This window comes from Podarcis pityusensis (assembly GCF_964106645.2).
Source record: "Podarcis pityusensis genome assembly, chromosome: 14".
In the NCBI taxonomy this organism is placed as follows: domain Eukaryota; kingdom Metazoa; phylum Chordata; class Lepidosauria; order Squamata; family Lacertidae; genus Podarcis; species Podarcis pityusensis.
Window position 1 is genome coordinate 7,546,718 of NC_138039.1, and position 25,921 is coordinate 7,572,638.

Genomic DNA, 25,921 nt, shown 5'->3' on the forward strand with positions numbered 1-25,921 from the left:
ATGTAAGCATTATATACAGCATTTATTCAGCATAGTTCAGGAACAAAGGAAAACATGTCTGCATCCCTTCGTCTCTGGAAAAACAGCAGTAACACAAAAGCTACATACAACGGAAGTTCCCAGCAGACTGTGCTGGACGTAAACAGGAATGTGATACACAACAGCCATGCCTGACTCTTTTAAGGTGGAATGGAACTATATCCTAACAGTCCCATCACCCCTTGCCACCGGCCATCAGATGTCGGAAAGTATGCACCAGCACATCATAGGAGCATAGGGACCTGCCTTATTCTGAGCCGGGTTGTCTACCCAAGTCATTGTGGTACCTTCCAGGTGCTTTGCACTGGAACTCCCATGTCACACACTTGTTGGATGCAGAGGAATGATGGGAGGAACCAGCTGGAGAACCAACAAGGAAAGAAGGCTCAGAGCCCGGGGAATGGTGGTGGGACGATGGTGAGTAGTCAGAGGGAGAAGAGTGGGAGGAGGAGGTGTTGGAAGCTGAAGAGGCAACAGGGTTTAGTGAGCAGGGAGAGTCTGTGGCAGAGAGAAGTTCAGAATCAGAGGCAGAAGCTGAAGCTGAAGCAGGAGAGGAGAAAGACCAAGAGGCAGAGATGAGTCTGGCTTGCGAAGAGTCCTGGGTGTCTCCCGCTGCAACAAGCTCCCCTCCCTGCTTGTCTCCCAGAACCAGAAGAGGCATGAAAAGGGCAGAGAGATTGGCTGCATGCAGGCGCAGTCTCTGATTGCTTGGAAAAAGCTCTGGTGAGGAGGGGGTTTAGACGGCTGTGAGGAGGTGGGGATTCTCACTCTCAGCAACTGCTTTAAGGGGGCAAGACCTACCGGAGAGGAGTTCCTCTGCTCATTAGGTTTGACACTCCTTTGAAGATTGTGCTTTTGCTAACAAAGAGTTAACTCCAACCTGTCTAGTGTGATTTACTGCTGGCTTGCTCCTGACGTCCCATCGGCCTCAGCCGGCACAGTGAATGGTCAAGGATGGTGGGAGTTGTAGTCTAAAACATCTAGCAGCCACCACATTGGCTACCCCTCGGTCTACACTGACTGCCAGTGGTTCTCTGGGGTCTTTCCTGACTCAACCTGAAGATGCTATTGGGGAATGAATCTGGCTCCTTCTGCATGCAAAGCAGTCTCTCTGCTACTAGGAGGCTGCTCTTCCCTGATCTCAGATCCTCCTTGCTGTTCCCCTCCCATTTTGCTACATTTTGTTTTGAGATCTGAAAGAGCCTTGGGTCCCGGGCTTTGATAACAGCAGCCAAGAGCCATCCTGGCAATAGGCTAAGGCGCTGAGCTTTGTTTCTTTTTGCTCTCAGCATTACACAGCAGCCCCAGGCAAAGCCCCTCAGGACCACTTTCTGATCTCAAGCTGCCTGCTCATGAGGCACTTAGGGAGGAAGGCTGGCTCTGCCAATTGTTGTTTGTTAGCCTGGCTGTTTGCAAGCTAAGCCAGGGTTTGAGCAGCCCCACACGTACAGGGATGATCCGCAGAGCTCTGCTTGCAAACCCCAGCTTTCTGACGCAGCAAAGCTGCATGGCGGTAAGCTGGCTGAAGCGAAGAACAGGAACGTTCAATTGCTCTTGGGGTTTGGACGGTGGAAGAAAAACTTTTAGCGATCTAGCATCTCGCAAGCCCCAAGGCTGAAAATGCATTTCTTGGCCCAACACACTTGATCGGAGAACATGAGGCTTAGCCACAGCCAGTCATGGTTTCTCAGAAACATGCTCAGTGGCATTGAAAACAACACCCCATCTCTCTTTCGGCAATTTCCCAGCGAAAATGTCTACAGCTATTGGGTCTTGTTTTCCCATTGTCCTCTCATGCTGACTCCCCTGCCCACAACTGGGTTGGCTTCCCTTCTGTGACATCATCACGTAGTCAAAACCGATTGGCTGCTTAGCATCACGACACTGTTCTATTCATTAAGTTGAAGTTGGGAAGCCTTTTCAAGCCAAAGCTCACATTCCCTTCTCGACAACCTTCAGGAGTCACATGGCCATGGTAGGCGGGGTCAGAAGCAAAAGTGGGTGGAGCAAAATATGTCAATTCTCTCACACATCCGACTCTAGCTTCCACCCAGGCAAGTTTCCTGGGAAGAAGGACATGTAGGAGATGTGTAGTTAAGGGTGCTCAGAATTGTTAGGATATTTCTAGATCCCCCTTGCAAAGCTACAGTGCCCAGATTTCCCTGGGAAAAGGGACTGACTATTTAACCACCCTGGGAAGTGTAAGCTTTATAGGTCAAAACCATCACTTTGAATTGTGCCCAGAAACCAACTGGGAGCCAGTGCTACCAGGCCAGGATTGGCATTATATGCTCAAACTGTCTTGCCCCAGTCAGCAGGCTGACCGCTGAATTCTGCACCAGCTGAAGTCTTTAGAGGTAGCCTCACATACGTCAGGGGCTGGATTCAGAGGCACAGCAAGGTCAGGTGGTACCTGGTGTGAATTTTTTTTGGTCACCCCCCACATTGAAATTATTAAAAGAAGGAAAAATAAGATACTTACAGTTGTAAGTGTTATTTTCTGGTTGTTTACTTAACATTGTGAGCATAAGCACTTAAAACTCCCCCCCAACTTTGTTCTTACACCCCACCTCTCCTCCTATGCGTTCCAGGGTTTGGGTCCTGAGTTGAGGGAGCTTTTGCTTCTCTCCTTCCTTCCCCACTCTGCTTGTTTGTTTGCTTGCCTGCCTCCTTCCTGTCCTCTCACTGCCTGCCTGTCTCCTACAGCAGCCCAGGAGTGTGGGGCAAAGGCGCGCCGCCCACCCACGACTCCGAAGCCTCCCCCGAGCTGTCAAAACGAAGGGGGAAGGAGGGGAAGGCCGCCGGCAAAGCGGCGCAGCTCCCCCTCTTTGCCTGACAGCTCAGGGTAGGCTTAGGAGTTGCAGGCGTGTGGCGTGCCAAATGTCACCCCCCTCAGCGTTGACACCCAGGGCGGTCTGCCCCCACTGCACCCCCCTTTCTACACCTCTGGCTGGACTGAGGAGGAATAGTGGGGACCACCCCCCTTCTCCTGAACCTTCCCGAGAACAGAAGGACAGTATAGATTCAGAACAGTGGTTTGCAGAAGGGCAGAGTTCAGAGGCTGCAGAGGGGAGAAGCTGGGAAACATTGGAGGAGGAACAGCAGGAAGAAGAAGTACCAGGGAAGAGACAGCTGACAGACTCAGTGTCTCTTGAAAGCTTTCCTGACCTCCCCTTCCAGAACAAGGTGTGCCTTGAGTGTAATAGAACAGAGAACTCAAAGGCAGAAAGCACAGCCGGCGCAGGGGTGATGTAGAATAGGAGGGACTGAGGGGGTGGGACGACTTGGAGCATTGCCGATAACTATGAGAGACCGCACTCCTTCGTCTCTCTCTGTGAATATTGAATAAACCGCCTGGTAAGAACTCTTCTAGTTTTTCTGCTTCCTGGCATCCTACTGACAGGCTTAGTTTCTTTGGAGAGCATTCCTGACCCCCCTCCCAGGACCAGGCAAGCATTGAGCACGGTCGAACAGAAGGCTCAGAGGCAGAAAGCTCAGATTAGCCAACACAGGGGTGATGTAGAATAGGATAGATCATGGGTAGGCAAACTAAGGCCCGGGGGCCGGATCTGGCAGAAATGCTTTCTAAATCCAGCCCATGGACGGTTCTGGAATCAGCATGTTTTTACATGAGTGGAATGTGCCCTTTTATTTAAAATGCATCTCTGGGTTATTTGTGGGGCATAGGAATTCGTTCATTCCCCCCCCCTTCCAAAATATAGTCTGGCCCCCCACAAGGTCTGAGGGACAGTGGACCGGCCCCCTGCTGAAAAAGTTTGCTGACCCCTGGGATAGATGGAGGGTGTGGGACTTTACTTGGAGCAATGCCATTATCTAGGCGAGTCTGCATTCCTTCAGCTCTCTCTGTGAATAGTGAATAAATCAATTGGTAAGAACTTTTATTGTCTATCTGCTCCTTGGCTGCCACCGTGGGAGAGATCGGATTCTCCGAAACCTGACACGTATAACAAATAATCTGACCTGGAGATTACTAAGCAGATGCAATAGGAGATGTTGGGGATTGAACCTGGGACCTTCTGCATGCAAAGCAGATGCTCTGCCACTGAGCTACAGCCCGTGTCTGCCCCATTTGTGCTGCAACATGCCTTGCATCATGGGAGAGCGAGCCAAGACATCCCCACAAACCTGCCAAGAATTGAGAAGTTCCTACTTGCTTTTCTTTAGAAACCACTCCCTCTTCCTCTTTACTCTTCACTGAGGGGACGCGGGTGGTGCTGTGGGTAAAACCACAGAGCCTAGGACTTGCCGATCAGAAGGTTGGCGGTTCGAATCCCCGCGACCGGGTGAGTTCCCGTTACTTGGTCCCTGCTCCTGCCAACCTAGCAGTTTGAAAGCACATCAAAGTGCAAGTAGATCAATAGGTACCACTCTGGCAGGAAGGTAAACAGCATTTCCGTGTGCTGCTCTGGTTTGCCAGAAGCGGCTTAGTCATGCTGGCCACATGACCCAGAAGCTGTACGCCAGATCCCTTGGCCAATAAAGTGAGATGAGCGCCGCAACCCCAGAGTTGGCCACGACTGGACCTACTGCCCATACTGCTCAGCCTCCTGTTTTCACTATCTTGTAGATGCCCATTTTGGGAAATCCACAAGCAAGATCTGAGTGCAACAGCCTCTCTCCCTACTAGTGATATGCAGCAACTGGCATTCGCTGGCTATGAGAGTGGAGGTAGGCCATTGTGGATAGCCTAATCTGCCACCAGCAGGTTTTATAATGTGCAAATGATTTGCTCCTAAGAACAATAAATGCCACAACAGCAGCATCAAAAAGCAGGAACACACACAGAGCGAGGAAGAACAGAGGGCATGCATTTTGATGAGTACAGTGGTACCTCGGGTTAAGTACTTAATTCGTTCCGGAGGTCCATTCTTAACCAGAAACTGTTCTTAACCTGAAGCACCACTTCAGCTAATGGGGCCTCCTACTGCTGCCGCGCCGCCGGAGAACGATTTCTGTTCTCATCCTGAAGCAAAGTTCTTAACCTGAGGTACTATTTCTGGGTTAGCAGAGTCTGTAACCTGAAGTGTATGTAACCTGAGGTACCACTGTATTTAGAATTAACTGCCTCACCCTAAGGAAAGTCGGGGTGAAATGAAAAAGAGCATCTTTCTTGTACATTGAGTGACCCGACCAACGGCTCTTGCGGTGACTCATCTCCAGTCCAAGAGGACAATGGAGACACGCTGTCCTCGCCTTCCAGAAATGTTTCTAGACACCACGCTGATCTCTGTATTGGCGTGAACAGCATGCATTTTTATTTCCTCTAAGCACTTAAAAGGAAGGAGATAGATCTTCTGACACCCGGCAAGAGCAAATGACACTTTTATGGGTGGGCGCAAAAGACTTATCCATGGGGAGCTTGCTGCCTTTTCAGGCTCACAAACCAGTGAAGGGACTTTGAGGGCAGAGAAGCCAGCGGGCATAGGGTTGATTTCGTAAAAGGATTTGATTGTATCTGGAGTTCTTGAGACCCACTGCATTCCTCCACCACCTGGCCAAATCTGACACCTCATCTAAGTAATCAAGTGTTGGTGCTGACCTTTAAAGCCCTAAATGGCCTCAGCTCAGTATATATGAAGGAGTGTCCCCACCCCCATCGTTCAGCCTGGACACTGAGGTCCAGCTCCGAGGGCCTTCTGGTGGTTCCCTCACTGCGAGATCTGATGTTACAGGGAACCAGGCAGAGGGCCTTCTTGGTAGTGGCGCCTGCCCTGTGGAACACCCTCCCGTCAGATGTCAAGGAAATAAACAACTATCTGACTTTTAGAAGACATCTGAAGGCAGTCCTGTTTAGGGAAGTTTTTAATGTTTGATGTTTAATTCTGTTTTTAATCTGTTGGGAGCCACCCAGAATGGCTGGGGAAACCCAGCCAGATGGGCCGGGGTATAAATAAGCTGCATTCTAAACTGTACTCTAACTTATATTTTAATCAACTTTCTTTGGTGTTTTTTGGTTTTGTTTTATTTTGTTTTTACTGTATTTATATTCGGTGATAGCTGCCCTGAACCCGGTCTTGGCTGGGGAGGGCGGGGTATAAATAAATAATAATAATTATTATTATTGTTGTTGTTGTTGTTATTATTATTATTATTATTATTCTGACACTTCATTTAAGTCATCACCTCATCAAGCACACACACGGGGGTGGGTGGGTGGAACTAATCAGGAAAGAAAGTGAGTGCTTGCTTGATGCAGTTAAAATTTGGAAGTGATTATGGGCCCTTCTAGCAGAGGCTTAGTGATCTGGGATTGCAAGGGGCTTGAAGACCCATTGCTCCTTCTGTAGTAGGGTTCCAGCAGGATCTCTGCCTCCCTTGCCCTAGAGTTGCCCAGTCAGCATGGAAGGGGAGATTTCTGGCACTGAGAAGACATCTTCTTGCCCTTTGTGCTGATTGGAGACTATCGGGGTGAAAAGAGGAGAGTCAGCCACTGAGGATGGGCTCCTAGGGTCACTCTGGAGAAGGTGAGTGGGAAGAACACCGGGGAGGTGTTGCTGTCTATGTCCCAAAGCTAAGCATTTAGAAACACTGAAAGCACGAGGCTCTTTACCTTCAATAGACTGCTGTGCTACATTCTGTTACACACAATGGAACTTAAGTCAATCTGAAAAGAGAAACTGGAGCACTCCAAACCATTTACTAGTTTCCCTCAGAGCGATCTCTTGATCTTTGCCACGAATTAATATATATTTAGATGTGAAGGAACGACCGCCGGGTGTGGAGCACACTTCCACCCGCAGACGAGCCACAGCTGTCTGAACATCACGCCCCCTATCTAACCTTTGCTCTCTTACTAGTCTGCCATGCCCTGTCTGTGACCTTTGTCTCTTTCAATTAAACATTATTCAGGGGCAAAGTGACGTGGTGGAAACAGGTGCCAAAATATCTTTGTATCGCCCCCCGATCTCGTGATTGGAAGATGTGTAAAGGGCACAGTCCAAAATGTATCTGACTGGTTTTGCATATTGTGCTAATAAAAAGAGCCTTCGCAGAGCTAGCTGGCAGCTTGCTTATGCACAGCTCACCTGCATTACCAACTCCTGCCTCATGTCCTTCACTTCATAGATGCAGTGCTATGGTGGGCTGAGACCAGCACTTTGATGGGGATGCAAATGGCTTCTTCTGCAGTCATCAGACGGACGACTGGAGAGGGAACAAACCCTCCCTCCTCATATTTGTGCAGATCATCTGAATCGCAAGGGTGGACTTTGGTCTTTTGAATTTCAGTGGTGCCCTGTGCAAAATCCGGTGCCCCACCTATCTCTGGCCTTCTGTTCTGTTTACCACTTCATAGCTGCGTCGCCCAGCATCTCCCAGGGCGGTGGAATTGGTTGCACTGCCCTAAATTGGCCTCTGTGAAGTTTCTGCAACAGTAAGAATGCAGGAGTGTCTGATGGCCACACCTAGGCTGAGCTACACCCACTGCCAACGTGTGGAGTGAATGTGGGACTCGAGCCTGAAAGAAGTTCACTACCCTTTGACCTGGTTTCATAGAATCATAATTGAAGGGACCTTGAGGACCATCTGGTCCAACACCCTGAAATGCAGGAATATGGGGATTAAACCTGCAACCTTGGTATTATCAGCACCACGCTCTAACCAACTGAGCTATCCAGCAGGGCTGGGTTTTTTAAAGAGATCTGGAGGACTTTAAAGCTTGCACACATTGCTTACGTAACGTTTCGGTTGGTCCTAATAAAGGCATCCCACGCGGGGGGCGCTGTGGGTTAAACCACAGAGCCTAGGACTCGCCGATCAGAAGGTCGGCGGTTTGAATCCCCGCGACGGGGTGAGCTTGGTCCCAGCTCCTGCCAACCTAGCAGTTCGAAAGCACGTCAAAGTGCAAGTAGATAAATAGGTACTGCTGTGGCAGGAAGGTAAACGGCGTTTCCGTGCGCTGCTCTGGTTCGCCAGAAGTGGCTTAGTCATGCTGGCCACATGACCCGGAAGCTGTACGCCGGCTCCCTCGGCCAATAAAGCGAGATGAGCGCTGCAACCCCAGAGTCGTCTGCGACTGGACCTAATGGTCAGGGGTCTCTTTACCTTTGCCTTAATAAAGGCATTGCCCTAATATGGATTTCTGAATTTCTCTTACATGCCCACACAGCTACATTTCCTTTTTATATAAGAAGAGAAACTCTTCCATGTCAAACCAAGCCATATCCCCCCCCCCCAGCATAAGAAGAGTCTGAGTGATGGATCAGGCCAACATCTGCCTTGTGTAGCATCCTGTTCTCACTGTGGCCAAACCGAAGCCTATGGGAATCCTGCAAGCAGGAGCTGAGCGCAAGAACACTCTCCCCACATGGGATTCTGAGCAAGTGGTATTCAGAAGCATTGCTTCCTCCACCTTCGGAAGGAGATAACAGCCATTATGGCTTGTAACCATTGATAGCCTTCCTTGACAGCCGTGATAGCTTGGACCTATGATGAACTATAGCTACCAGATCAAATCAGCCCTTTCTTCCCTCTCCAGTCTTGTCTCCTGGGGCCTCCTACATTTCTCTGCACAGATTTAGTATTGCTTTCAAATAGCCTTTCTGAATGCCATTCTCTGTTTTGGAGAAAGACAACAACAACAACACTTTTACCTCACCCATCTGGCTAGGCCTCCCCAACCACTCTGGGCGGCTTCCAACAGGATATTAAAAACACAACAAAACATCAAACATTAAAAGCTTCCCTAAACAGGGCTGCCTTCAGGTGTCTTCTAAAAGTCAGATAGTTGTTTATTTCCTTGCCATCTGATGGGAGGGCGTTCCACAGGGCAGGCACCACTACCGAGAAGGCCCTCTGCCTGGTTTGCTTTAACTTTACTTCTCGCAGTGAGGGAACTGCCAGAAGGCCCTCAGAGTTGGACCTCAGTGTCTGAGCTGAACGATGGGGGTGGAGACGCTCCTTGCTGAGAGACCTTGGTTGCAATTAACTGTATTCTGTATCAACATTTCCACGGAGGAGGTATGGGTCTACCACAGTTGCAAAGATACCATGATGCAGCCCATAGACTAAATGTCATTCGTATGATAGCGTAAAAGAGAAGATTTGGATACAATTGGAATTTGATGAATGCGTGCGACACAGGCCTCCCGTTTAACAAAACTATCTTAGAAATGATAACAAACCCATTTGCAAAAGCAGAATTAAAGATCTGTCAATCCCGGATATCAAAATTAACACTGCCAGTATCACCACTGGTTCCTTTTGCACTTCACTTCCCCTTTTACACAGCTGATAGAAAATCGATGGATATGAAATGGAAAGAAAAAAGGCTCGCGCAGATTCATGCGCTTTTATGAAAGTGATATCTCTCTTCTAGCAGGCCAAGCCATGGAAAGAACTGAGGGGTGAAATGTGAATCGGCTTTTAATCTATCAGGGGATACATCTTATCTCAATTCAACAGTTAAATCTCGTGCAATTAGACCATCCACACCATTTGAAAAACTGAACACTCCCTCCAAAATATTGTTGATTTTATACAAAACACTCACTGACTTAGCCATTGGACAACGCTTGGCTAATAAAATTGGGAAAAGGACCTAGGTACAGGAATTGAAGCAGCAGATTGCAGCACTCTATTGACACCCCACCCCCCCTCAAAAAATCAACATGAACCTGCATTTAAGTTAATACATAAAAGGTAAAGGGACCCCTGACCATTAGGTCCAGTCGTGACCGACTCTGGGGTTGCACACTCATCTCGCTCTATAGGCGGAGGGAGCCGGCATTTGTCCGCAGACAGCTTCCGGGTCATGTGGCCAGCATGACTAAGCCGCTTCTGGCGAACCAGAGCAGCACACGGAAACGCCATTTACCTTCCCGCCGGAGTGGTACCTATTTATCTACTTGCACTTTGATGTGCTTTCAAACTGCTAGGTTGGCAGGAGCAGGGACCGAGCAACGGGCGCTCACCCCGTCGCAGGGATTCGAACCGCCAATCTTCTGATCGGCAAGTCCTAGGCTCTGTGGTTTAACCCACAGCACCACCCGTGTCCCTATAAGTTAATACATAGATGGCATCTAACCTGTGTAAGACTCAGCTCGGCAGACATAGCATCTTCTGCAGCGTGCTGGAGAGTGTGCAAGGTAATTGGTATGACTTTCCATATGTGGCGGACATGGGAATTAGTGCAACCATTTTGGGGAAAGGGTATTTACAGAAATAAAGAAAATTACGAACTGGGACATACAGCGCAATGCAATGCAATGCATGCCTAGGTTTATTAACAATTTTTAAAAATACTCAAATTACGGCAACAAGGAACTTATCACCTTTCTTCTGGTAGCGGCATGATTAAAGGTAAAGGTAAAGGTACCCCTGGCCATTAGGTCCAGTCGTGGACGACTCTGGGGTTGTGCGCTCATCTTGCTCTATAGGTCAAGGGAGCCGGCGCTTGTCCACAGACAGCTTCCGGGTCATGTGGCCAGCATGACTAAGCCGCTTCTGGCGAGCCAGAGTAGCGCACAGAAACACCGTTTACCTTCCCGCTGGAGTGGTACCTATTTATCTACTTGCACTTTGACGTGCTTTCCTAGGTGGGCAGGAGCTGGGCCTGAGCAACGGGAGCTCACCCCGTAGCAGGGATTTGAACCGCTGACCTTCTGATCGGCAAGACCTAGGCTCTGTGTTTTAACCCACAACACTACCCGCATGATTACTTATAGCAGAAACTGGAAAGGGCATGATGAGCTACACATCACATAATGGAAACAGAGTGTGTGGACAATCTGACAAACTAGCTAAGAAAGTACATGCACTGAAGGATGCATCTGATACGGACAATTTTGTTGAAATACGGCATCCTTTTAGAAAATATTCAATTTTTCAAATAATCGTAAATCACCCATTACACATATAGATTTATGGGAAAATCTGATGCATTGGTCTTCTGTGGGGGTGGGAAACCAATTGTTTTGAAAATATTTATGCTTAGAGTCTCCTCCTTGAAAATTAAGAAACCATTTAAATCCTAGAAGTTGCCTTGCAGATCACACTCAAGTTAGATGCTGCTTCTTGGACCACTGCTGGTGTATTCCCACATTCTGATGTCCGCTAGGAAGAAAGTTTGCCCTATACAAAAGTCTTTAGAGAAGAACCAGGAAACGAGTGCTTGACATTTAAACAGCAGCCTGACAAAGGAGGCAAATGTCAAGGAAACTGAGTAAGTCAGGCAGAATCAAGGCTTCTGTAGGTGGAAGCACGGAAAGGTAGATTAAAGATGATGGGGCAATTTGAAGTCCCATCTGCACTATGCATATGAAACAGTATCGCGCCACTTCAAAGAGTCGTGACTTCCCCTCGCCAAAGAATCCTGGGAGCTGTAGTTTGTTAAGGGTGCTAAGAGCTCTTAGGCTACTCCATTTCCCCGCACAGAGCTACAATTCTCAGCTACAATTCTCTCTCCTAACATGTACATTTTTGAAAACTCCCGTTTGGGGACTTCCCTGGCTTTTTTCTGGCCCATGTAGGACCAGTCTGGATACTTAGCCTTGGTGAAGACTTGATGTTTTCATCCCCCAAAAAGTTTTTGATTGAGTTTCCACTGAAATGAGGTTGGATTTTAATGTTTTAGTGTTGTATTTTAATCTTGTTTTTTAAGCTGTATTTCAATCAATTGTTTTTATATTTGGTGTTAGCTGCCTTGAGCCCGGTCTTGGCTGGGGAGGGCAGGGTATAAATAAAATTGGTTGTTGTTGTTGTTGTTGTTGTTGTTGTTGTTAAAGCAATTTCCCCTATAAAATGAGCTTTTTTCATGGCATTTTCACTGATATATGCATTTCTATGCACACTTTACCCTGGTGCAGTGCTGGATTTACATATAAGGTAAACAAGCTATAGCTTAGGGCCCCACTCTCTTGGAGGCCCCCAAAAAATTTCAAGGAAAAAACCTGAATGTACATTTCCAAAATATAAGATGAAAAACAAATAAAATAGAACCTACACACAGCAACAGTGTTTTGTGTTGTGTATGTTACGATATTGAAGCAATGCAGCCACGAGCTGCTGGTAGCTTGAAAGCAAAACATAATGGGAATGTTGGGACTGTTCCGTGGGAAACAGAGAGACAGTCTATTCACAGTGTGAAGCACCGGAATTAGCTCAGAGTGTAATATGAGCTGTACAGGAAGTACAGGAAGTGTTTGTTCTTTTTCGACTGCTGGAGCTAGAAGAGAGCAGTCATGATTTTTGTAACGCTGTAAAGACAGAAATAAAGGCATGTAAATACGTTTCTGTCTATCTCGTTCCCCTGCCGGGGGGGGGGGCAGGAAAGAGGGTGTGTGTTCTTCTCACGCTGAGAAGGATCGCCTATCGCGACCTAGCCTGTATCCTCCTGGAGAATGCAGACAGGGAGGTCAACAGGAGATCAAGTTGGGTGCCTGATAAAGGCTTGATTTCCGACAGTGTAGGCTCCTATGATGTAAGTCATGGGCCCCGCCTGCTAGCCTGCTCCTTAAAACATCACTGGTTTGCTCATTTCTATATATATAGGGTGCCTACATTCTGCATGGACTGGTTGCATGGCAACATGTGCAAATGGCTTTAGATACCTATTAGGTCCATCAATTACTACGTAGCATATATTCAACACAAAAAACAACAATTTGTTGTTGACAAAGGACAGCTGTTGATAAAGGGCCCCATTACCTTCAGTAGCTTAGGGCCTCATCAAACCTAAATCCAGCCCAGCCCTTTTTTTTTAACACAGAGCTTAGCTAAAAAAACTGGGCTGCAAAATTCGGAGACATGTGAATTTCCAAGGCTGGCTGCGTTCTGGTCCTCACATTGTTTTGCAGAGTGCGAACCAAGTGGATTCACCTCTGAATGCAAGTCAAATCCGATTCCTCCCCCATTCCTACAAAAGCCAGCTTAATGGGAGACGAGTGCCACCTACCTGCTCGTGGTACTCTATCCCCATGCTCAGTGTATTGATGAGGATGGCGATCATAATCCCCCGGTTGAAATACTTGCTCTCCACTATCCTCTTCAGCTTGTTGCCAAATGCCTTCCAGAACCTGGCTATCCTATTCCTCTCCTTTGGCTCTTTCTTCTTCTTCCTCTTCTTATTCCTCTGCTGCTGGATCTGGTCCCTCTGGTCCCCGTGCTTCACATCCTGCGTGAACTCGTAGACGCCGGTGTTGTCGTCGCCCGACTCGTAGCTGTCCGACTCGCTGAACTCGAACTCGGGGTCCTGCAGGATGCTGGCGCAGTAGGGGCAGTTCTGCAGCTCACAGTTCAGCATGTTGGCCTGTGGGCTGGGCAGGGGGCACTGCACATTGAAGCCAGACAACCTGCTGGATGTCCGACAAAGACCTGCAATGGAAGGAGGTGGATGAGATGAATGGGGACAGTTTGGGCCTTCCTACCTGGTTCTTAATAGGGATGCGGGTGGCTCTGTGGGTTAAACCACTGAGCCTAGGGCTTGCCGATCAGAAGGTTGGTGGTTCAAACCCCCGTGATGGGGTGAGCTCCCGTTGTTTGATCCCTGCTCCTACCAATCTATCTGTCAAGTAGATAAACAGGTACTGCTCTGGCGGGAAGGTAAATGGTATTTCCGTGCGCTGCTCTGGTTCGCCAGAAGCGGCTTAGTCATGCTGGCCACATGACCCGGAAGCTGTACGCCGGCTCCCTCGGCCAATAAAGCGAGATGAGTGCCGCAACCCCAGAGTCGGCCACGACTGGACCTAATTGTCAGGGGTCCCTTTACCTTTACCTTACCTGGTTCTTAAGCGCGGCTTGAGGATTTGCTTAGGGTAGGGTTGACATATTTCAAAAGGTGAAAATCTGGACATAAAAGTTGTTGAGTTTTTTTGCAAAGTTTTCGAGCTATTTTTAAGGAATTTCGGCAAACTTTCAACACATGGGTTGCCATGTGTCTGTATTTCCCCAAACATTCAAGTGGTTTCTGCCCAGACATTGCGTCCGACTGCCATATTCCAGCTATGTCCAGGAAATTCTGAATGTATGGCAACCCTAGCTAAGGGGTGCAATTTCATCAACAACCTACATGAGCAGCTGGGTGCTCTTAAACCTCTTGCCCATGGGAAGAACGTGTCCCCATTTGGCCTTGTTACGTAAAATTGGTTTAATTCACACTGACATGGGACTGCCTGTATGTATTGGTAAAAGGGTTTAACTCAGTGATGGCCAAACCTGGTCCTCCAGCTGTTTTAGGACTACAACTCCCACCATCCCTAGCTAACAGGACCAGTGGTCAGGGATGATGGGCATTGTAGTCCCCAAACAGCTGGAGGGCCAAGTTTGGCGATCACTGGTATAACTGGATGCTTCCATTGAAGCTAAATTAAGAGCATAAAGGGCTATCTGATTTGCCTTGATAATTGACTGATATTGTTCTCAGGAAGCTCTGACGATAGAACGTAGCTGTTGTGGCAAATCGCCACGGGCAGACCATATGCTCCATGAAATGCACTTCAACACAGTACATGGTTAATTTGAGGAATTTGCTCAACATTAATGGTGGTGGAAAGGTCTATCAGACACCAACAGCTTTTGTGCCTTGGTTGTGGGCTCCTATTGGGCCATCCAGCTAACCATTGTCAGAAGCAGAAGGAGCCTCTCCATCCCCATCGTTCAGCCCAGCCACTGAGGTCCAGCTCCTAGGGCCTTCTGGGGGTTCCCTCACTACAAGACATGAGCGTACAGGAAACCAGGCAGAAGGCTTTCTTGGTGGTGGCGCCCGCCCTGTGGAACACTCTCCCGTCAGATGTCAAGGAGATAAACAACTATCTTATAGAAGACATCTGAAGGCAACCCTGTTTAGGGAAGTTTTTAATGTTTGTTGTGTGTTTTTAATATTCTGTAGGGAGCCTCCCAGAGTGGCTGGGGAAACCCAGCCAGATGGGCAGGGTATAAATAACAAATAATAATTTATCATCATCATCCAATGGGGTTTCTCCTACATTCTTGTATTCTCAGCGCCCTTTGATTCCACGACTGGCCTTCTCTCTTTGCCTACTGAACCTAATCCGAGGTACCAAACTCTTCCCCCCTTACCATGTTCTCCGACCAAATGATGGAGCTTTCCAAAAGAATCCACGTTCATATGCACCGGGCTATTGACCACAGCCACGGGAGTGGTGCCGCCACTGCTCCCACCGTTTTTCTGCCCCACCGACGCCGGGGTGACGCCAGCCCTGCCAACGGGAGAAGGCAAGATGGTTGGGTAGTTCATGTTGCCGTGATTGGAGAGCTTGACCCCCGCCGTGATGCTGGAAGACTTGCATTTCATCGGGGGCCCTTCCACATGGCAGTCTGCATGGTAGATGCTATGGACGGACTCCGAATCTGGAGCCGCAGAGTTCCGGAGGTTGGGGGATGGCGGCGGAAGCATGAGTTGACTTCCGGGCTTCATGACCTTGAGCTCAAGGTCGCAGATCTCGGGGTTGGAGCGTGGCCCGTGAGGGCTCCCATTGCTGATGTGATAGTGGTGATGGTGATGGTGGTGGATCAGGTGGTGAATGGAGGTGATGCGCTTCTTGCTCCGGCGGCCTTGGCCGTCGTCTCCGCCGTTGGGGTTGACCTTTTTCCGCCGCTTGCTCTGCCAGTTGTTGTAGAGGCGCAACGTCCTCCTCTTGACTTTCCTGAAAATGTGGCAGATGTATTTGAGGAGTTCCTCGTAGCAGCTCCCCGGCTCGGAGAAGCTGGCGATTGTGCTGTCGTTTGAGAGGTAGCGGGCTCGCTGCTCTTGCATCAGCTGATTCTCCCGCTGTTTTGTTTCGGAAAACTGTGTTGCTATCACAACCAGGCACAAGTTAATCATGAAGAAAGAACCAACCTGGAAGGGGACAGAGAAACAGAGCAGTTGCAATATCATTCTCCACCCCCATCATCCAGACACTGAGGTCCAGCACTGAGGCCCTTCTGGTGGTTCCCTCGCTGCAAGAAGTGAGGTTACGGGGAACCAGGCAGAGGGCCTTCTCGGTAGTGGTGCCTGCCCTGTGGAACGCCCTCCCACCAGATGTCAAGGCAATAAACAACTATTTTACTTTTAAAAGACAATGGAAGGAGGCCCTGTTTAGGGACATTTTTAATGTCTGATGCTGTATTATTTTTAATATTCTGTTGGAAGCCACCCAGAATGGCTGGGGAAATCCAGCCAGATGGGCGGGGTAAAAATAATAAATTATTATTATTATTATTATTATTATTATTATTATTATTATCATCATCCAGGCCAAGCTGTACTAGGGTCCAAAGTCCTGAATTAAGTTAAAGAAAGGTAAAGGACCCCTGGACGGTTAAGTCTAGTCAAAGGGGACTCTGGGGTTGCGGCGCTCATCTCGCTTTCAGGCCAAGGGAGCCAGCATTTGTCCACAGACAGCTTTCCAGGTCATGTGGCCAGCATGGCTAAACCACTTCTGGCACAATAGAACACCGTGATGGAAACCAAAGTGCATGGAAACGCCGTTTACCTTCCCACCACAGCGGTACCTATTTATCTACTCCAGGGGTGTCCAAACTTTTTTCAAAGAGGGCCAGATTTGATGAAGTGAAGGGTTGTAAGGGCCATCCAATGTTGTTGACCTTTTTTGGATTGAAGTTGTTGAGCTTTTTTTGAGGTTGAAACAGACTTTGGACATGCCTGATCTACTTGCACTGGCATGCTTTTGAACTTCTAGGTTGGCAGGAGCTGGGACAGAGCAACAGGAGCTCACTCCACCATGGGGATTCAAACTGCTGACCTTCTGATCGGCAAGCCCAAGAGGCTCAGTGGTTTAGACCACAACACCACTCATGTCCTGAATTACTTAGGTCCATACTTAAGGAATGCCCTGCCCATCCCATTCCAAGTTGGTCACCGAGATAATCTGGGGGAAACACTCTTAATCCAGCAACATCTGGAGGGTCTCAGACCCCTTCACTGATGCCCACTGACCATGTCAGCCGGGTACTGGTGGGAGCTGGACTCCAACATCATTCGAAAGACATCAGGTTAGTCACCCTTGGGCCTATGGCTCAAGCGGAGAGCTAGCGCCTCGAAGGCTAGTGGTTCAATTCTACCTGACAGAGGGGATAGGTAGGTCCCCTTGTGTCAAGGATGCTTCCCAGCCCAAGGACTGCACATGGCAGAGAGTTAACTATCTACTGGCAAAGAGGACACTTACAGTCACTTCAGCAGTTCTGGTTATTTATGCACAGCAGTCTAGCATCTAGGCAGCTATTCCTAGGTATGCACTCTATGGAACAGTTGCAGCAACCGTGGGCTAACAGTCCCCTCCACCAGTTTATGTACCCCCCTGATGGGCTGCACACTGCAGCCAGAGACTGTGCCTGCATGGAAGCTGCCTCTGCTCTGCCCTTTTCAGTCCCCTCCTGGTTCTGGAAGACAGTGGTGTAGGAGAAAGTGGGTAAGTGCCTAGCCCTTCAATTGTCCAATCTGCCTCTTCCTCCTCTTCTTCTGACCCATCCTGTGCTCTGAAGCTTCCCCTGCCTCCAATTCTTGCCCCCGGGCTGGTATAGGTCCCCCAAAATCACTGCCCCCCTTTCTCCCAAGCCAGACGCTAGCCCCTCTTCCCCCGGTGCACACTTGTCATTGTCCTGCCTGTCCCTAACACCTAGCAGAAATGATACATGGATGGAATATATGCTGTAGCACCCAGATCTACGAGTTGTGTCCAACTAAGCCTTACTCATAGCAAACTCATTGAAAGCAATGCATTGAAATACAGTCATACCTCTGAAGTCGAACGGAATCCATTCCAGAAGTCCGTTCGACTTCCGAAACGTTCGGAAATCAAACACGACTTCTGATTGGCTTCAGGAAGTTCCTGCAGCCAATCGGAAGCTGCAGAAGCCCCGCCGGACGTTCGGGTTCCAAAGACCGTTCGCAAATTGGAACACTCACTTCTGGGTTTGCGGCATTCGGGAGCCAAAACGTTCGACTTGCAAGGCGTTCAGGATCCAAGGTACGACTGTGCAGCTATTACTTTCAAAGGGTCTACTCTGGGTACAGCCCAATGCTCACAAGATATGACAGCGCCCTCTGCCCATGCGCCCGAGCCCATCCCCATACTTACTATTATAAGTAGTATAAAATATATAAAATTGTAAAAAGAGTGCGCATCCATGACATAATACATGATGTCAACCCATCCTTCCAGGGTTATAACCTGTAGGGGGGGGGGGAAGAGATGAGAGGAAGAAAAGTCAAGAAAAATACATAAATTGCAATTGGGAATTGAATCTGCAAGTAGAGCCCCATACACATTCACAACTGGGTTTTTACACACACACACACACACACAGAGAGAGAGAGAGAGAGAGAGAGAGAGAGAGAACTTTTTTTTGTTATTCATCTCCCCTTCACATTATCACACACTCCCTCATTCACACAGCAGCCTCCCACGGGGTCCATGATGGAAGAAAAAATAAAGAGGACTGGGTTAAGATCTTTGGAGGTCCTCAGCACTTAAAAGATTTTGGTGCTCTCCATATGTAATTCAGAATAAAAAACAATACTAAACCTGTAAAATAAAATTTTGAGATTTTTTTAAAAAAACTTTTTAAAATCCATAGATTTATTGCAACACATGGCAGGATCTAATTTCCTCGCATTATTCTGATCGACATTTGTAAGACACCTCCCTGGTTTAGGTGGGGATAAGTAATCAAAAGAGAACAGAAAAATGGGGGTGGGGTGGGGGGAGAATAAGTTCTGGTTATCCAAGGTATTCTTCCGAGATAGAGTTCATTAATATTCTGTAACATCTCAGCAGCCGAACCTGTGGCTTGAAAAGTCTCGTTGCAATATGATGAAGCCAGATTTCCAAAAGTCAGTATCGGCAGAGCTTTCAAATACCTCAGCTTACATTTACCTTAATTTCCACCCTCCTTTTGCGAAAGAGATCCAGCCTAGCAAAGGACAAACTTTTCTGCAAATCCTCATGCTCTGCAATTTAATTGGGTGCCCTGCTCATCTCTCTACCAAGATAGCAAGTGCCCTAACAGATTATCCAGAGTTGGCGTTGACTTTGCAAATAGGTACACATGGATTAATGTCAAACTTCGGCGATCGTCTACAGCTGAAGATGCCATGGAGAGTCTGCCAAGATCTGCAGAAGCCTGCAGCCAAGGCTTTTTCCGTTGGATTATCATTGCAATAATGAGGATCCCATATGTAACCAACGGCCTGTCCTGTGGTTTCTTCATGAGTTGAGCTTGCTTGGTATTGACAGCAGAAACAGACACATGAGAAGCTGGAAGCTACAGAAGAGCAAGGCATATGTCACAGGAGTCTGCCGGTCAGTAACCACGCAGTTCAAAAATGGAGTTAACTCTTTATTAGCAAAAACACAACCGCCAAAGACTTGGTTGAGTGTCATGCCTAATGAGCAGAGCAGCTCATTCCCAGTGGTCTTCCTCCATGAAAATCAGTTTCCCCAAGCAATCTGAGACTGTGCCTGCATGCAACCACCCTCTCCTCCGCCCTTTTCATGCCTCTTCTGGTTCTGGGAGACAAGCGAGGAGGGGAGCTTGTTGCAGCAGGAGGGGGAGACACCTATGACTCTTCACCAACCTGACTCATCTCTGCTTCTAATCCTTTCTCCTCTCCTGCTTCAGCTTCTGCCTCTGATTCTGAACTTCTCTCTGCCACAGACTCTCCCCGCTCACTAAGCCCTGTTACTTCTTCAGCTTCTGACACTTCCTCCTCCCGTCTTCCTGCCTTCTCTCTCTTACCATTCATCATCGTCCCACCACCACTCCCCTGGCTCTGAGCACTTCTTCCCTTGGGGGTCCCCCAGCTGGCTCCTCTTTCCATTCCTCTGCATTCAACCAGTCCATGACAGCATATTCCAAAACTCTTAGCAGTGGGTTAAAAAGGTGAAGGGAACCCTGACCATTAGGTCCATTCGTGGCTGACTCTGGGGTTGCAGCGCTCATCTCGCTTTATTGGCTGAGGGAGCCGGCGTACAGCTTCCGGGTCATGTGGCCAGCATGACTAAGCCGCTTCTGGTGAACCAGAGCAGCGCACGGAAATGCCGTTTACCTTCCTGCCAGAGCGGTACCTATTTATCTACTTGCACTTTGCCATGCTTTCAAACTGCTAGGTTGGCAGGAGCTGGGACCGAGCAACGGGAGCTCACCCCGTTGCAGGGATTCGAACCGCCGAACTTCTGATCGGCAAGCCCTAGGCTCTGTGGTTTAACCCACAGCGCCACCCGCACAGCCTCTATTGACCTTTCTGTTCAATTCACATTGCAAATCCCAAAGGGAAGGTTTAAACCCAGCAACAGCAACATCCTAAAATCCAGGGGTTGGAGAACCATTTTCATCCCAAGGGCCACATCCCCTTCGGGGCAAGCTTCCGAGGGCCACATGCCAGGAGTGGGTGGAGCCAGAGACAAAAGTGGGTGGAGCAACAATTGCAATTTTTCCTTACTCCAGTAGACTAGTTATATATATATCCACAAACATACACCCTTCTCCATCCTTCATCCAGACAAGCAAGAGTTATTAGAGTTCAAGGACATGCTCTCTTACACATCAAATCTTCCTGAGAGGCCAGTCATCTTAAGGATTGTTCTGTCCTCTTTTTAAATGGGTTTTTAATGTCTCTATGTTGCAGTACACTGCCCTGATATTTTATGGGAGGGCAGTACATAAACACTTCCGCACGGCGTTTTAAAAATCTGATGAGTTTCTTAAAACACAGTTTGAGTTTATCACCTGCATTTATATCCAGGAAAATAGCACTAAGCCTCCTTCTCAACATGCTGCAACGTGGAATGCTTAATAACTCCTAATCTCAATTGGTTTAATTCATTTAATTCATTGCTTTCAGGCCAAGGGAGCAAGCGTTTGTCCACAGACAGCTTTCCGGGTCATGTGGCCAGCAGGACTAAACTGCTTCTGGTGCAATGGGACACCGTGACAGAAACCAGAGTGCATGGAAAAGCCATTTACCTTCCTGCCACAGCAGTACCTATTTATCTACTTGCACTGGCGTGCTTTCGAACTGCTAGGTTGGCAGGAGCTGGGATAGAACAATGGGAGCTCACCCTGTCGAGGGGATTCAAACCGCCAACCTTCTGATCAGCAAGCCCAAGAGGCTCAGTGGTTGAGACCACAGCGCCACCCACGCTGCACTGCAGGGGCCCCCACAGCAATGTTGTAGAATGAACCACGAGAGGCAGGGCTGTTGAATTTTAGAGTTGCACAGAGCGTCACTGAAATTTGGGAGCCCAAAGTCTACCATCCCCACCCCCCTGAAACACAGGTCAGTGATCTCCCGCACCTCAGTGGGTAATTTGGTTCTCACAAAGCCTCTAGGCGATGCACAGCCTCAAAGGAAAGGCACAGAGAGGCTTGCAAGTGACTTTCTTCCTTCTACGCTGCTCGGGAAATGTGCTCTGGAGGTACCCGTTAAAAATGCATAATTGTCCTTGCCGCCGCTACGGTTAAATATTTGAACAAGGGGAAAGAGGCTTTAATTAAACGGTGAACTAACAGTGTACTTGTGTTTTCAATCTCCTTTTAGTCGTGGAAAAGGCAAGCCGAGGACTTAATTAACACCGCGAGAAGCGAGTTGTGTTAGAACTTGTAAGGAAAAGAGAGAGAGACGCTTGTTAATGTGAGCTGTCCCCAACCAGGGTGGGCTGCACGTGGCTTCTGTTTCCTGCATGGCAAAAGCACTTGGACTGATTAAAGGAATAGCAGCAGGTGGTGCTTCCCTTAAATCAGGGAAACTTGGGCCCGGGACGTGGAGCTGTGCAAGGAAGGCAGGGACCACGACCTGGGACAGGCAGACAGCGTCAGAAAGACCTGCTGCCCCAGCTAGGCATTCACCAGTCACTGGGGCAGCTATGAAGAGGGGGGTGCAGGAGTACTCCTGACACCTCTCTGCACCCATAACAAACTACAGCTCCCAGAATCCTTTGAGGGAAACCATGGCTGTTTAAAGTGGCATCATAGTGCTTTAAATGTGTGGTGTGGATGCAACCAGAGACCCCTACCTTATGGAGTATCCATTCTAAAACCAATCTCCGAAAAGAGTGATTGATAGTTAAATGACTCTGGGAATAGTAGCTTTGTAAGAGGAATAGGAAGGGACGCAGGTGGCACTGTGGGTTAAACCACAGAGCCTAGGACTTGCCGATTGGAAGGTCGATGGTTCGAATCCCCGCGACGGGGTGAGCTCCCGTTGCTCGGTCCCAGCTTCTGCCAACCTAGCAGTTCGAAAGCACGTCAAAGTGCAAGTAGATAGATAGGTACCGCTCCGGCGGGAAGGTAAACGGCGTTTCCGTGCGCTGCTCTGGTTCACCAGAAGTAGCTTAGTCATGCTGGCCACATGACCTGGAAGCTGTCTGCGGACAAACGCCGGCTCCCTCAGCCTATAGAATGAGATGAGCGCACAGCCCCAGAGTCGGTCACGACTGGACCTAATGGTCAGGGGTACCTTTACCTTTACCTTTAAGAGGAATAGGAAGGCCTTCTAACAACTCTCAGCACCTTTAACAAACTGGGGGACTCTCTGGGGGAAGCCACAACTGTTTAAAGTGCAACCATAGTGCTTTAAATGTGCAGTGTGAATGTGGATCTCGACCAGCATTCTGTTCTCACAGTGGCCAACCGGGTACCTCTAGGAAGCCCAAAAAGGGACGTGGGTGACACTGTGGTCTAAACCACAGGGTGGGTGCCACCACCGAGAAGGCCTTCTGCCCTAAATTGTAGGGTTGTACACACACATTCTGATTTGGGAACCCATTTGGGGTCTGGATCAGTCCAGACCAGTTCTGACCCATCACAGAATCGAATGTGGATCGTTATCTGTACATTGCAAGTTTCCAAAAATCCCATTTGCTTGCAGCACTTGCTGTACATCTGTTGCCATGATTGATGTCAGGTGTGGGATCTCAAAGGAACAATTGGAAGATTAAAGTAAGCTCACAATAGTTTGTTGGCTGGAATAAGGCGCAGACCCACCAGCCAATCAGTTGATGGGCAGTGGGAGTGCAGTTTGCTCAAGGAGTGGGGAGACATTTCCAGTTCCTCCTCCCAATGCTGCTCTTTGAAACTCTGAAAATAGGTATCCAAGGAGCAGTGAGGGGCTGTTTGAAAGCCCTTTTGGAAACAGCCCTGCCCTACTCTGATTCAAAGGTTTAAGGATCAGGGTAGCGCTGTTAGGAAAAGAGCTTTCAAGCAGCTCTATGCTGCACTTTGACGTTCCAACAATCAGGGCTTCAAAGCGCAGCAACACCCGACACCATTTGATTGAAGGGTGGGTGGCCCCACCCACCTGTCAATTTTGGGTCACTAGGAGGGCATAGATTAAGATCTGCTGCTTCCCACCAGAAAAGATTGTCCATCACCCCTCCATTACTGTGCTGCAAGTAAATTATTATTGGGGAAAACCTAAATGTGAAAATGGGCAAAGGGTTTTGAAATGGTCCCAGTTTCTGCAGAGTAACATCTCTACTCTTATAAAATACGCTTTGCAATTTTGTTTTGATTACAATAATAATAAAAAGTGACCTCTTGGTTTTTAAATCAGGGAAGGAAACTGAAAGATGGAGCATCATAACTGTGAGTCCTGGAAGACCTGCTCCCTGCCTTGCAGAACTTTTTCCACCTGGCTTGGGAGGGCAGGACCCTGACTGACTCCAGCTACAAAAACTGAGGCTGATGAACGGGCTCCAGCTGGGGTGTCGTTCAGGGTTTATTTTGTTTTTTGTGTTGCTAAGAGGGGTTGTTGAGGTCTTTTTTTGAATCTTTATTTTAGATCTTGTTATGATTTGTGTGGAAATTGTTCAGTCTAGTTGTGTATTTTTAAATGTTTCATTTATTGCTTATGGCTACTTTTGTGATGTTGTGGTTACGTATTTTCTTCATGTTGTGAAAATAATGTTCCATCATGCATCGTATATGGGGAAATTGCTCTGCAAACATGTGTACATTAGGCCAAAATGTGTATCTTAGGAAAACTCAGCATTAAAATCCTGATTCATTTTCACGAGGGCTTCTTATTAAAACACCAACTGCAAACTGAGGTGGAGATGTTGAGAACTGAACTTGATATCAGGAAGTTGAGAAACCAGAACCATGAGCTTCATCCGTCCATCTCTCCTGGGAGGAGCTTGTCTTAGAAATAAAAGGTTCTATGATTTCACATGGTTTCAGTGTCAAGGCACTGCAAGTCCACCCTTTGCTAGCGGCTGAGCAATTAAACAGCTTCCAAACTTCCCTGCAGAATTCCTCTGCCATTCAGCACCCGTATTAATGCAACACGCAGTTGCTTCAATCCACAGAGATAAAACTGACTAGCGGCACCGACTTTAATTTTGCTTTGAGAAAGCAATTTCGGGCGAGGTTATGCAGCAAACCGGAAATTGGCTGCTGGAGGGGGAGAGAGACGCCAAACAGATTCAATTAAGATGATTGGCAAGCCGGTCCTGGAGGGGGAAGCTGCCAAACTCCATTACAAACTGGCGCTGGGGTGAGCAAATGAGACTCTGCCCCCCAGGGGTGGGGAAGGAGAAAGGATTGGGCACTTTGGAAGTTCAGAGAAAGGGGCGGCTGTCCGCTGGAGTATGGAGGTAGGAGGAGCTGTGAGATGGCTGTGGAAGATGGGAGAGCTGGGAGAAAACTAAAGCAGCCAATAGGAACAGAAGGGGAAGCAGGGAGAAGAGGGCAGAGGGCAAAAGACAGAGCCAGCGGTACAGAGTACCCATTACAATTGGTAGGGTGGAAGGCAGGAGGGCAACAGTAGGTGGCGCCAGAGAAATGATAGGCCAAGCTAGAGTTAATCACAGGAAGATCAACTAATTCTAGTTTTGTCCTCCTCCTCCTGCCTGCTAAGTTCTACAAGGAGGCCACATTCACACCATTCATTGAGAACGCTAGGCTTCCATTTTAAACAGTCATGGCTTGCCCCAGAGAATTCTGGGAGCTGTGGTTTGTTAAGGGTGTTGAAAGTTGCTAGGAGATCCCTCCTTCCTCTCCCAGAGCTACAACTCCTGGAGTTCCCTGTGAAGAGGGATTGATTGTGGAACCACAGCTCTGGGGGGCAGCCTCCTGACCAACCTCAGAACCCTTAATTTTTAATGTCTAATGTTTTACAATTTTTTATGTGCTGTAAGACGCCCAGAATGGCTGGGGGAAACCAAGCCAGATGGGCGGGGTATAAATAATAAAATTATTATTATTATTATTATTATTATTATTATTATTAACTATAGCTCCCATCATTCTTTGGGAGGAATTCATGACTGTTTAAAGTGGCCTTACTTTAAATGTATGGCCCGAGACCCAGGAGGAAGAAGCTGATTGGCAGCTGGCCTCGGTCCAGTATACCTGAAGGTTAGGGTATCTTTCCAATTGTATCTTTCCAATTGTGGTAGACCCATTCCTCCTCTCTGGAAATGTTGATACAGAATATAGTTAATTGCAACCAAGGTCTCTCAGCAAGGAGCGTCTCCACCCCCATTGTTCTGCCCGGACACTGAGGTCTAGTGCCGAAGGACTTCTGGTGGTTCCCTCCCTGCAAGAAGCCAAGTTACAGGGAACCAGGCAGAGGGCCTTCTTGATAGTGGCACCCACCCTGTGGAACGCCCTCCCACTAGATGTCAAAGAGAAGAACTACCACCAAACTTTTAGTAGACATCTGAAGGCAGCCCTCTTTAGGAAAGCTTTTAATGTTTAACAGACCACTGTATTTTAATACTCTGTTGGAAGCTGCCCAGTGTGGCTGGGGAAACCCAGCCAGATGGGTGGGGTATAAATAATAAATTCTATTCTTCTATTCTATTCTGGGGGCTGGCTGGGGGCAGGCTAAGTTTGGTGGGGTGATGCCCCATAAACGCCAGTGGACCTGGAGTATAGATCTAAGGGGCTACAAAGCCCC

At 48.2% G+C, this 25,921-nt stretch overlaps 1 protein-coding gene across 1 annotated transcript in view; it reads right to left on the bottom strand.

Annotated features, from left to right (window-relative positions):
- The window catches only part of CACNA1H (calcium voltage-gated channel subunit alpha1 H), a 174,583-nt gene that overhangs the window by 105,299 nt on the left and 43,363 nt on the right, over positions 1–25,921 (bottom strand). Inside the window, exons 6-8 of the mRNA XM_080980107.1 lie at positions 18,099–18,191; positions 15,076–15,856; positions 12,953–13,371 (exon numbers count right to left, since the gene is read on the bottom strand). Coding sequence (XP_080836233.1) covers positions 12,953–13,371; positions 15,076–15,856; positions 18,099–18,191 — 1,293 coding nt within the window. The remainder of the gene's footprint in view (positions 1–12,952; positions 13,372–15,075; positions 15,857–18,098; positions 18,192–25,921) is intronic.